The sequence below is a fragment of the Panulirus ornatus genome, chromosome 30 (assembly GCF_036320965.1).
Source record: "Panulirus ornatus isolate Po-2019 chromosome 30, ASM3632096v1, whole genome shotgun sequence".
NCBI classification, from domain to species: domain Eukaryota; kingdom Metazoa; phylum Arthropoda; class Malacostraca; order Decapoda; family Palinuridae; genus Panulirus; species Panulirus ornatus.
Genome location: NC_092253.1, coordinates 22,114,710 through 22,128,721, shown reverse-complemented (window position 1 = coordinate 22,128,721; position 14,012 = coordinate 22,114,710). Strand labels below are relative to the sequence as shown.

At 38.3% G+C, this 14,012-nt stretch overlaps 1 protein-coding gene across 10 annotated transcripts in view; it reads right to left on the bottom strand.

Annotated features, from left to right (window-relative positions):
- Lrch (Leucine-rich-repeats and calponin homology domain protein) overlaps window positions 1-14,012 on the bottom strand; it is a 313,181-nt gene that overhangs the window by 109,285 nt on the left and 189,884 nt on the right. For 7 of the 10 annotated variants that reach the window (XM_071679927.1, XM_071679928.1, XM_071679934.1 and 4 more), the window contains exons 5-8: window positions 10,926-11,068; window positions 5,749-5,854; window positions 5,258-5,545; window positions 5,027-5,097 (exon numbers count right to left, since the gene is read on the bottom strand). In XM_071679927.1, the coding sequence (XP_071536028.1) occupies window positions 5,027-5,097; window positions 5,258-5,545; window positions 5,749-5,854; window positions 10,926-11,068 (608 nt within the window). The remainder of the gene's footprint in view (window positions 1-5,026; window positions 5,098-5,257; window positions 5,546-5,748; window positions 5,855-10,925; window positions 11,069-14,012) is intronic. The other 3 variants (XM_071679931.1, XM_071679933.1, XM_071679930.1) reach the window with 1 other exon arrangement.

Below are 14,012 nucleotides of genomic sequence, written 5' to 3'. Positions count from 1 at the left end.
CCACCCGCTCCCTCCCCTTTTAGTCGCTTTCTACGACACGCAGGGAATAATATATATAAAATAATATATATTATTTTTCCTTATTATACTTTGACCTGAATAAATCATATTCAGGTTATGCGTATAAAGTGAATGTGAAACATAAATGGATTTTGCATTTAGACTTGGGCCCCATTCCCAAGATATCTTATTATGTATGTGCAAATATTTCAAAATCTGAAACACTTCTGGTTCCAGGAATTTCGCATGAGGGATACTCAACCTGCACTAGGTTAGGAGAGAGGTTGTTTATTGAATAACAAATCATTGCTATGTGTATATGCTTTATCAAAGTGGTATTTGTTAGGGGACAAGATTCTGTGAGTGAGGGTTATTGAGGTGTGAAGCAAGAGTAATCTTTTTGTTTCTATTTGGATGGTGGCTGATAATGAGTGATTTGTGTGGAAAGGGTCAGGTGCTGAAGCAAGGAACTGAATACTGAGCTTATTGAAGTGTGATAACATTCTACTTTTGTTTTTTTGGGTGTGATGAATGTCTGTGGTTACTAAGAAATGAGTGATTGCTCCGAGAGCTTTTTTCTATGGTTTGCAATTTTTTTATGATTCATGTGGAAAGGGTCTGGTGCTAATGCAAGGAACTGAATTCTGAGCTTACTGAAGTGTGATAACATTCTAAGAATTTTTGTTTTGTTATGTGATGAACGTCTGTGGTTGCTAAGCAACAGGTAATTGATCGAAGTTTTTTGTGGTTTGCATTTTGTTATGTTTGCTGTTGACTGGGGAGGCACAGTTTTGGGTGGAGCAATGAACTGTTTGTAGACGATTACAGATTTTTTATCATTCAAAATCAGTGCTGGCAAGGGCTATGAGAGTGTTTAGTTATTCATGGCACTTGATTTTTGTGATGCAGAAAGTAAATGTCATATGCATGTCATGTATTATACCCAGGGTGATTGGAATTTTTCTGAGTGGAAATGGTTTACCATTCAGAGTTAAGGGAGGGAAAAGGTTGGATTTCTGTGCGGATGCACACATTTCGCTTTGGGCAAGCCAGTGCTCTAATTGTGTAATATAATGCTGCATGATTTTTGTCATTTGAGTGTTGTCATGGTGCCATGATACCACTGTTCGGTCATCAGTGGTCATCATTTTATGCAGAAGGTGACAGGAGGTCATGTGGGAGGAAATTGGAAAGGGATGGTGAAAGAACTCCATGAGGCACCCTATTGTAGAATTTAAAGTTTTGGAAGTAAAGCCCTTACAAATGACCCAGGTCTGATAGCCATCTATAAAGCTGTTTATCACTCTGTCGCTTTTATGGAGGGTGATGTCAAGTACTTTTAGGGCCACAATGTGTCAGGTGTTACCAGTGGTTACACTGAAAGAAAGAAGTCAACTTCAATTAGGTTGAATCATCATCAACAGAAAGAAAACAGTACACTCATGTCAAGGAGCTTTTAACTCCAAAGGAGTTCAAAAGTACAGACCTACATTGCATCTGCCATCCACTTCCTTTTCTTTGTTCCAGGTGAGTGTGTGTGTGTGTGTGTGTGTGTGTGTGTGTGTGTGTGTGTGTGTGTGTGTGTGTGTGTGAGTGTGTGTGTGTGTGTGTGTGTGTGTGTGTGTGTGTTTAAAAAGATTCACAAAAACTAAGCCTGGCATGGTTCTTGTCAATGACAGCCCATTTTCAAAGTGCTAATATTGGCATAAATTAGCCTGTGAGTAAATGTAGTGTACTAAGCTCTTACCAGAGGATGTATTTTATTTGTAATCGTCACTTTTAAGCTCATATCTTCACAATAGCAATCCAAATGAACTTCCTACATCATCATAATAAAAATATTCACGTGGGAGATCTTTAAATGAATACCAGTTGTTACACAGTTCATGTTCATAAATGAGTGGTGTTAACATTTTCAATTGTAAATTATCTATTTGCCAATAAGGTCAATATTTTTCAATGTATAGTTATCAATTCAAAATATCAGTACAATATGCATTTACACAAATATAATTGTTTCCACTGTATTATAGAAATGAGTACCTTTTAAATAACTTTAAAAACAGATTGGAGGTGGTCTACTGTTTCAATGTATCCTTAATGTAGCTACAGTGAAAATTCTTTAAAGTTCATTAAAGTCAACATCCTCACCAAACTTTCCAACTTAAACATGCCCATTCCAAAAATTCTAGTAAAGAGAAGACACTCACATGCATCTTAATACAATTTCCATAAGTACATTTCTCATCTCATAAATACACATCTTGGTAAATGCAAGGAAAGAAACAGTCTCAAAAACTAGACATGCAAGTTAATACAAAATCACAGTTACTCATTATCAAAAACACCCATATTGCCTCTAGCTGATACAATCGCATTCATTCTGTACAACTTACCTTATGAAATGAGTGAAACACCTTTTTGCTGATACCCTCAAAACTATGATTATCTTTGGCTTTCAATATTTTGTTCCTATATATCTCCCACACCCAAGAATTTGAATGAACCATGCTATTAACCAATAACATTCACACATAAAGCTGAAAGCAAATTAGAATATAAAGTACAGTTGCAGTTAGTGAGGCAGCAGAGGTTACAAGAGTGTAGCCAATAAATGCAAGCACATCAAAATGTGAGTGGCCTGCCCACTTGTCATTAATCTTTATCTCAGTACTTCCATTTCCATACTTACGTAATCTGAGATCTAAATATCTGAATCTCCTGGTCTCTTGTGTGGAGGGATGTGTGTGTGTGTGTGTGTGTGTGTGTGTGTGTGTGTGTGTGTGTGTGTGTGTGTGTGTGAGAGAGAGAGAGAGAGAGAGAGAGAGAGAGAGAGAGAGAGAGAGAGAGAGAGAGAGAGAGAGAGAGAATACCTACCTACCTAGAAGAGTTCTTGCCTAAGGCACAACTGCTGTAAAGAATTCACTATAAAATTTTGATTGTTTCACAATTCTGTTGTTTTCTGCTGCTAAGTACACTGAATAGATGATTACCTTGGTTCTTCTAAATTTGTTTTAAACTATATGCCTAAGGCATAACTACTGCAAAGAACTCACTACAAAATCTTGCTTGTTCTGCAATACAGTTGCTTTCTGCTGCTAAGTACACTGCATAGTTGTTCACCTTAATTTCTTCTAAATTTGTTTTAAGCCATCTTTCCTCCTAGTATAATTCTGAACTTGCTAGGCAAAACACTGAAGAGTCATTTAATCCCATTTTTGGTGATGCTCTCAATTAACTTTGTTTTGTACCTCTCATATAATTACTACAGAATTCATGCTGATTTTATCTTCTGATTTCCTTTTTCAAAATTCCGATAATACTTGGTCTTACTGTGTCGCTACTTATATCTCTTGCTTCAAGGAGTTCTCATACTACATTTCATTCCTGTGTTCTTTTTTCTCTTGTGCTGAAGTAATTCAGACAGTGCACACATATCTTCATCAATCTGGACCTATTAACCTGCTTCATTATCCCAATAACAATAACCCTCCAAACTGCAACTAACCCAAGAGGCTTTAGGTCTACGACTGTAAAGTTTCTGGTTCTATTCATTGTTTTCTTTTAAATCTACCTTACTATTCATAGTCATTACTTATATTCCGCTATCATTTTCTAAACTTGGCTCACTAATACCCTTCTCCTTGAGTCTATTTACACATTTTTCAATCTCCTTAATTTGCTGCTTTTTCTTCCTCTCAGAACAGCCTTCCCACTTGGATGGCTTGTAAATCTGCTATTCAAATTGGTTTCACTGACTTCCCTTAAATATCTTTGCCTTGTGGATTACTTAATTTTTCAATTTTCAATTTCTCCTTTCGTTACCTTTTAATCATTACAAATCTATAAATATGGTCTTTTATATATATTTCCTTAGGTTACTTACTTTCAATACATCTTCTGTATTTGCTTCTGAATTACTTTCATTGGTCTTTCAACTTCTATAGCATTTCTACTAATCAAACCAGAAATTTCCAGTTGGTTATCCTTACTTTGGGCTCCTTTCCCCACAACACTTTAAAAATATCTCCTTATTCATCTTCCTTACTGCCTTAGTTTCAACTCAACATTCATTTTCATTTGCAATATAATTTCTTTCACTGGCAACAATTCTTTGAAGAAGCATACCTCAGGCCATTACATGATGATCATGTTTATCATTTTGCTTATGAGTTGTTTAATGTGATTTAGAACCACTACTTTTCCAGTAATATTCCAATAGTCTTCCAATCTAGAATGTTCTTAACACTAGATTAATTTTCACCTTTAGCATGCTCTCTTTCTAGTTATACTTTCCTATTCACTGCTCCCAAGTCTCGGAAAGAAAGATGAAGAAAAACTCTTATTAAATCCAAGGAATGATCATCATCTCCACAGAACGACAATACAGAGGTACGGCTGAGCTGTCTCATCAAAGAGAAAGTAAATACACAGAAAGATATATTTAGAAAAAAAATGATTTTACAACTTTCCAAACATAATTTCCTCTACCCTATTTTCTGTTGTATATCATGTTCTTTGAATACTTCCTTACTTTTCAGTAATATTGTAAATAACAGAACTAAAAGCTTCCCAACTTAACTAGCTGAAACACCATATCCAGATGTTTCACCCAACACTCAATTATTTTGCAAATATTTCTTCACTGTCCATTTCTGTTCCAAAATACGTAAAAATGTATACTTCCCAAGCTACCATGAGTAAAGCTCTCTTTCATTATCTTCACTTACAGACTGCTACAGGCAATCCCTTATCATATAATAAACAAGGTTTCAGATTTTTGTCTATACAGTATATGGCTATATATAGTTTCTCATTCTCTCTCTCTTTGTGTATTTGCATGTGTGTATTTATGATATAAAATATAGAGCACATGTGCCAAATGCAGGGGGTAAGAGAGACTGGTATTCATTAGTGCACAGGTAGGGTTGTCACCTGTGTTATAATTAAGGAAAATGGACCTTTCTGACACACCATCAAAGGCTTCTACCACATCCTTACCTCTATAAGCCCTAATGATACTTACCTTTGGTTTTCTTTTACTGGCGAATGATCACTGGTATAAACATTCTCATAGTCCTGTCTCATCTTTAGGGCCTGAAATGGAAAACAAGAAAATCAAACAAACAATTAAAAGTCAGTGATTCTTCTAGTCCATCAAGATCTTATATGACCATCAAAAGGTCATCCTTTTTTTTTCCCTTAATTCTTCAAAAATAAGCTCATGACTAAACCACAAATTCCTGTCAAGCATTACCTTATTAAACTCATCCTCTAAGCAGAATCCATCACCAGGACTAAGCGTACTAGGTGTTGATAGGCCACTGGTTGTGTGCTCCCCAGTCTGCTGTGTACCAATACCTGAGCCATTCACTCCCTGCAAAGCATTCATCTCAGAGCCATTCACCCCTGGGCTTATGCCCCCATTGGGTATGCCACTGACTGGTCGGGATGAAGGGCCACTACGACCCCGTTCTTGTCGTTGTTCCTTTGTACATGCAGCAGCCCTTACAGCCAATTTACGAGGGTCTTCATATTCTAAGCTCTAAATAAGAAATATAATATACAATATTACTAGTAAACTAATCATATGAGAGTGTACGATACAAAGCTCTTAATGCGAAACTATGTTACTAAAATTATACACACACACACACACAAACACAAAATCAGACAATTTTCACATCTATTTTGTGATACAAAAATATGCAAATTTACATAAAAATAAATCCTATATTCAATACACACCTCCTGACTTTCTTGTGACCATCTATGGTCAATACTTTCACAGGTACTGTATCCACTGTCCATTGTACTACGTTTCTGGCGGGGGTCAAAGAACCCATTCACAAACCTGAAACAAAGAAAGAGAATTCAATCATATTGTCAAAATTAACCCTTATCACTTTCCTACACCAAAACTTGCAGATGACATGAGTTATTACTTCTGATAAAAGTAACCAAATCTACAATATCAAAAAATCATATTCCTACCATGGATAAATACATCATGTATCATTTCAGGACTTTACACTGAATTAAAAGTATGTATGTATAGTCAAACTCAAATGGTGAATTTAATAATCATACTTTTATACTTATTAGTATCCATAACTGCTATAACTGGAAAGATAAAACACAAGAGTTCTTCAGGAAATCAGGGAAAGGCATAACAATTATCACTACAAAAGGAGGTGCAAGGAAAAGACAGCAGTTCTACAAGTTATTAGTTGTACCATCTCAGATTAGATTTCTTCTATTAAGAGCTCAACAACAGCAACCATTGTGAAAAAAAAAGAAAAAATCAATCTTCATACCTTGTTATCTTGTAAATTTTAAGTTCACGAAAGATGACACCTAATTAATCTAAATTAGTTATGTAATGGAAATTCAAATGCACTGCATCAAAAAGAGTACCACATGTGAAGGTTGCTGTTGTTTCAACTTTTCTTTTTGGGATTAGTTGTTAGGCTATTTATTATGTTAGCTGTTACTGTACACACACACACACACACTCACACACACTAACATGCCTCACGACTTACATAGGCTACTAGCACTACAACTACCATGGCCACCACACTACGCAGCAGAGGTAGTAACCACTCCACGTTGGCTGGATTGGAACCCAGTCCATCTAAATTTTTCTTGTTGACCTCTGATGGAGAGTCCTCAACTTCCCTAAAAATTGAGGCATAGACATCTATTTGTGTAATACTTACTTGTGGTAACTTAATTGAGAAATTGTTATCTTCACAGATGACAAGACTAATTCACAGTCAACTTTAATCATTAAACATAAAACATGTCAAACCAAGCACCTAAAACTAACTTATTCATCTACAGAAATAAAACCTGTGCCGAATGTAATCAAAACTCTAATGCTAACGGTGCCACAAGCTTAATCATTAATAAACTAAACTAAAACCCTAGATTATATTAAGGTATTAATATGGATTATTAGGGGTGGGTTATATGTAGTGGAGATTTAAAGTAAATATCAACCACTTAGAACCAACTGAATAAAAACCATACATCCTCGAGGATACTTAACAAATGATTATTGTTAAACTAATGAAAGTTATTACATTTGTCAACATACACAGTATAAACAAAAGTGAGATTACTATATACAGTATGTGTATACTACAAAATTTCAAACATATAACATATTCAGAAAATCTATTCAAACACCACGCTCATTATTCATCTGAGGTTCAACAAGACTCTCAATGTTACACTAGACGCTGATTCTGTGCCTCATCTTGATCTCTTATTCCTAAATCACAATGCCTAAGGTAATAAATTCATACCTAACAGCTAATAGTAACTAATCCTTCCATACTTTCTCTCACCGCATGCTAAATTACACTGTTATCATCAGAATGACAAAATCCACTCAAAGCCATAATTACATTTTAACCCTTAAACATCGAACAAGGTACAAAAAATATATAAAGTGACCTGGTCCTGTGCTGAGTTTCCAAAAGAGGAATGAAAGATGCTTCTGACAGCTTTTGATATATGAAAATGTTCCCTTCTTTCTAATGACCTTGTTTCCTATTTGTACTCTTAATTCATACACAAGCAAAGTGTTGGTGGTAAATAACATAGATTTATCAAACATTTCACACTAAAACAGTGATCAATGCGAAGGAGATTGGTTAGCAAGTGTGGGGAGGATACTGAAGGATTTGTTTTCTTTCTTTATACTGAAAAATTACTCCAATCATAATACTTATCCCTGGGGATAGGGGAGAAAGAATACCTCCAGCATATTCCCTGTGTGTCATAAAAGGTGACTAAAAGGGGGGGCCAGAAATCCTCCCCTACTGTTTTTAATTTTCCAAAAGAAGGGACAGAGAAGGGGGGCCAAGTGAGGATATTTCCTATAAGGCTCAGTCCTCTGTTCTTAAAGCTACCTCGCTAAAGCAGGAAATGGCGAATATGTATGAAAAAAATATTATTTCAATTTTTTTTTATTTTGCTTTGTCGCTGTCTCCCGCGTTTGTGAGGTAGCGCAAGGAAACAGACGAAAGAAATGGCCCAACCCACTCCCATACACAATGTATACACACACACAAGTCCACACACGCAAATGTACATACCTATACATCTCAATGTACACATATATATACATACACAGACACATACATATATACCCACGCACACACTTCACACTGTCTGCCCGCATTCACTCCCATCGCCACCTCGCCACACATGGAATACCATCCCCCTCCCCCCTCAAGGTGCAAAGGTAGCACTACGAAAAGACAACAAAGGTCCCATTCGTTCACACTCAGTCTCTAGCTGCCATGCAATAATGCCTGAAACCACAGCTCCCTTTCCACATCCAGGCCCCACACAACTTTCCATGGTTTACCCCAGACGCTTCACATGCCCTGATTCAATCCACTGACAGCACGTCAACCCCGGTATACCAACCACATCGATCCAATTCACTCTATTCCTTGCCCTCCTTTCACCCTCCTGCATGTTCAGGCCCTGATCACACAAAATCTTTTTCACTCCATCTTTCCACCTCCAATTTGGTCTTCCACTTCTCCTCGTTCCCTCCACCTCCGACACATATATCCTCTTGGTCAATCTTTCCTCACTCATTCTCTCCATGTGCCCAAACCATTTCAAAACACCCTCTTCTGCTCTCTCAACCACGCTCTTTTTATTTCCACATATCTCTCTTACCCTTACATTACTTACTCGATCAAACCACCTCACACCACACATTGTCCTCAAACATCTCATTTCCAGCACATCCATCCTCCTGCGCACAACTCTATCCATAGCCCACGCCTCGCAACCATACAACATTGTTGGAACCACTATTCCTTCAAACATATACATTTTTGCTTTCAGAGATAATGTTCTCGACATCCACACATTCTTCAAGGCTCCCAGGATTTTCACCCCCTCCCCCACCCTATGATTCACTTCCGCTTCCATGGTTCCATCCGCTGCCAGATCCACTCCCAGATATCTAAAACACTTTACTTCCTCCAGTTTTTCTCCATTCAAACATACCTCCCAATTGACTTGACCCTCAACCCTACTGTACCTAATAACCTTGCTCTTATTCACATTTACTCTTAACTTTCTTCTTTCACACACTTTACCAAACTCAGTCACCAGCTTCTGCAGTTTCTCACATGAATCAGCCACCAGCGCTGTATCATCAGCGAACAACAACTGACTCACTTCCCAAGCTCTCTCATCCACAACAGACTTCATACTTGCCCCTCTTTCCAAAACTCTTGCATTCACCTCCCTAACAACCCCATCCATAAACAAATTAAACAACCATGGAGACATCACACACCCCTGCCGCAAACCTACATTTACTGAGAACCAATCACTTTCCTCTCTTCCTACACGTACACATGCCTTACATCCTCGATAAAAACTTTTCACTGCTTCTAACAACTTTCCTCCCACACCATATATTCTTAATACCTTCCACAGAGCATCTCTATCAACTCTATCATATGCCTTCTCCAGATCCATAAATGCTACATACAAATCCATTTGCTTTTCTAAGTATTTCTCACATACATTCTTCAAAGCAAACACCTGATCCACACATCCTCTACCACTTCTGAAACCACACTGCTCTTCCCCAATCTGATGCTCTGTACATGCCTTCACCCTCTCAATCAATACCCTCCCATATAATTTACCAGGAATACTCAACAAACTTATACCTCTGTAATTTGAGCACTCACTCTTATCCCCTTTGCCTTTGTACAATGGCACTATGCATGCATTCCGCCAATCCTCAGGCACCTCACCATGAGTCATACATACATTAAATAACCTTACCAACCAGTCAACAATACAGGCACCCCCTTTTTTAATAAATTCCACTGCAATACCATCCATATATAATAATATATGCTTCTGGTGAATACCATGACCATAAGAGGATATATTACATCATTCATCCTACATATGTGTGTTGAGATATGAGTGACTGGAATATATGGGAATGATACTAGAGGTGATGTTACCTAAGAAGTACTCTAGGTCATTACCTATCATCTGTTACCATAGTCCTCCAGTACCCTTGGATTACATAAAGAAAATCAGGCAGACCACATATCATAAAGTGTAGTGATGTTGCGTGTGTGTCTATGTGCGGAGAGTACAGGGCAACTGGGTAGAAAGAGTTTGGTGCCTTCATTGTGGTAGTTGCATAGTGAGCATGAAGGATCTTGGGATATGTTGAAGTGTTTGTAATGTTGTAGTGATGGGTGATGTTCAGAGGAAGAGTGTAACTTGTGTTTGTCTGGAAACCGTGATTTCTGATGGGTAGGATTGGAATTCGACAATGAGTTGGGAGGTCATTAGTTTAGTGTTTGCCAATTTATTTGTGTGTGTATGTACTCTGTCATTTATATTTGTTGAGGGTGAAGGGATCTGTGAGATGTCACTGAAGTGTGAGGCAGGGGTAAGCTTTTTATTTCTCCCTGGAGGTTGGTGGTTAGTTATGTAGTTCCTACTCACTCTCTTTTCACCTGATTAATCTCTCACTATTTTCCAGGAGAAAAGTTAGAAAACATACTGCATCCATTCATCATTCATTAACTTCACTTCTTACGGTGGAAAAATTTGGTGGAAGCTTTGCTGTTTTTGAGTTGAATTCTTTTCAGTATGTATATTGTGAACATTACTTAGTCTAGAAAATACACAAAACTGTAAAAGAGAAAGTCAAGAGAAGATTCTATACAAAATGAACCATGGTGATATTGAGGCTATAATTTGAAGCCTAGGTAGTGTTGGGGTCATACCATTGTTTTTGCAATTAGCCATATGTAAGAATGCATCAGTAAGACAGACACAAAATATGACTTAATTAGTTATCTTTACTACTTTTTTTTAGTACATGCAGCCTTGAATTCAACTCATACCTGAAGTCTGTACAAGATGATGGCTTCCTTAACTGCATTTTTCGGAATTCAGTTTCTGACGAAAGTATGCCTCTCTTTTTATCTTCCTTTGCTGCTGCCATCTCTAACCATTTGAAAATATGAACTCGCCCTCTCGTACAAAGCTGAAAGTGGTCGTAATAATAATTCAAAATTGCTGACTCTTCTTGAAATGCATTCTTAATGCTGTACATAATTCAATATAGACTGGGTTATACACAGAATTCTTAAAGAGAGAGATAAAATCTGACACTATATAGGTGAATCCAATGCTTAAAAAAAGTTACTAATATGAGGCATATGGTGCTGAAGATTAATCCAAAGGCATTCTGATAAGTATACACTGATCAATGCTGAAAGTTAAAATAAAACCTCTAAAACAAGACGTGCTTTGCTAGTAATGGCTCAGTTGATAAATGACTACTACTTATGTGTGCTAAAGTTAAAGCTGGAAAACAACCAAAGGTTCTTTACAGCCTCCATAATGACTGAATAAAACACCTGAATTTCTGGGACCTACCAAAAACTTTAAAACTATACTCATCAGAACACAGATGAACGAGATACATCAGAAATTCCACACGGAAAAAATTTAATGCCTTGCCTTAATTTTTTTTTTTTTTGCTTTGTCGCTGTCTCCCGCGTTTGCGAGGTAGCGCAAGGAAACAGACGAAAGAAATGGCCCAACCCACCCCCATACACATGTATAGACATATGTCCACATACGCAAATATACATACCTACTCAGCTTTCCATGGTTTACCCCAGACGCTTCACATGCCCTGATTCAATCCACCGACAGCACGTCAACCCCGGTATACCACATCGATCCAATTCACTCTATTCCTTGCCCTCCTTTCACGCTCCTGCATGTTCAGGCCTCGATCACACAAAATCTTTTTCACTCCATCTTTCTACCTCCAATTTGGTCTCCCACTTCTCCTCGTTCCCTCCACCTCCGACACATATATCCTCTTGGTCAATCTTTCCTCACTCATTCTCTCCATGTGCCCAAACCATTTCAAAACACCCTCTTCTGCTCTCTCAACCACGCTCTTTTTATTTCCACACATCTCTCTTACCCTATTATTACTTACTCGATCAAACCACCTCACACCACACATTGTCCTCAAACATCTCATTTCCAGCACATCCATCCTCCTGCGCACAACTCTATCCATAGCCCACGCCTCGCAACCATACAACATTGTTGGAACCACTATTCCTTCAAACATACCCATTTTTGCTTTCAGAGATAATGTTCTCGACTTCCACACATTCTTCAAGGCTCCCAGGATTTTCGCCCCCTCCCCCACCCTATGATCCACTTCCGCTTCCATGGTTCCATCCGCTGCCAGATCCACTCCCAGATATCTAAAACACTTTACTTCCTCCAGTTTTTCTCCATTCAAACTTACCTCCCAATTGACTTGACCCTCAACCCTACTGTACCTAATAACCTTGCTCTTATTCACATTAACTCTTAACTTTCTTCTTTCACACACTTTACCAAACTCAGTCACCAGCTTCTGCAGTTTCTCACATGAATCAGCCACCAGCGCTGTATCATCAGCAAACAACAACTGACTCACTTCCCAAGCTCTCTCATCCCCAACAGACTTCATACTTGCCCCTCTTTCCAAAACTCTTGCATTCACCTCCCTAACAACCCCATCCATAAACAAATTAAACAACCATGGAGACATCACACACCCCTGCCGCAAACCTACATTCACTGAGAACCAATCACTTTCCTCTCTTCCTACACGTACACATGCCTTACATCCTCGATAAAAACTTTTCACTGCTTCTAACAACTTGCCTCCCACACCATATATTCTTAATACCTTCCACAGAGCATCTCTATCAACTCTATCATATGCCTTCTCCAGATCCATAAATGCTACATACAAATCCATTTGCTTTTCTAAGTATTTCTCACATACATTCTTCAAAGCAAACACCTGATCCACACATCCTCTACCACTTCTGAAACCACATTGCTCTTCCCCAATCTGATGCTCTGTACATGCCTTCACCCGCTCAATCAATACCCTCCCATATAATTTACCAGGAATACTCAACAAACTTATACCTCTGTAATTTGAGCACTCACTCTTATCCCCTTTGCCTTTGTACAATGGCACTATGCATGCATTCCGCCAATCTTCAGGCACCTCACCATGAGTCATACATACATTAAATAACCTTACCAACCAGTCAATAATACAGTCACCCCCTTTTTTAATAAATTCCACTGCAATACCATCCAAACCTGCTGCCTTGCCGGCTTTCATCTTCCGCAAAGCTTTTACTACCTCTTCTCTGTTTACCAAATCATTTTTCCTAACCCTCTCACTTTGCACACCACCTCGACCAAAACACCCTATATCTGCCACTCTATCATCAAACACATTCAACAAACCTTCAAAATACTCACTCCATCTCCTTCTCACATCACCACTACTTGTTATCACCTCCCCATTTGTGCCCTTCACTGAAGTTCCCATTTGCTCCCTTGTCTTACGCACTTTATTTACCTCTTTCCAGAACATCTTTTTATTCTCCCTAAAATTTAATGATACTCTCTCACCCCAACTCTCATTTGCACTCTTTTTCACCTCTTGCACCTTTCTCTTGACCTCCTGTCTCTTTCTTTTATACATCTCCCACTCAATTGCATTTTTTCCCTGCAAAAATCGTCCAAATGCCTCTCTCTTCTCTTTCACTAATAATCTTACTTCTTCATCCCACCACTCACTACCCTTTCTAATCAACCCACCTCCCACTCTTCTCATGCCACAAGCATCTTTTGCGCAATCCATCACTGATTCCCTAAATACATCCCATTCCTCCCCCACTCCCCTTACTTCCATTGTTCTCACCTTTTTCCATTCTGTACTCAGTCTCTCCTGGTACTTCCTCACACAAGTCTCCTTCTCAAGCTCACTTACTCTCACCACCCTCTTCACCCCAACATTCACTCTTCTTTTCTGAAAACCCATACAAATCTTCACCTTAGCCTCCACAAGATAATGATCAGACATCCCTCCAGTTGCACCTCTCAGC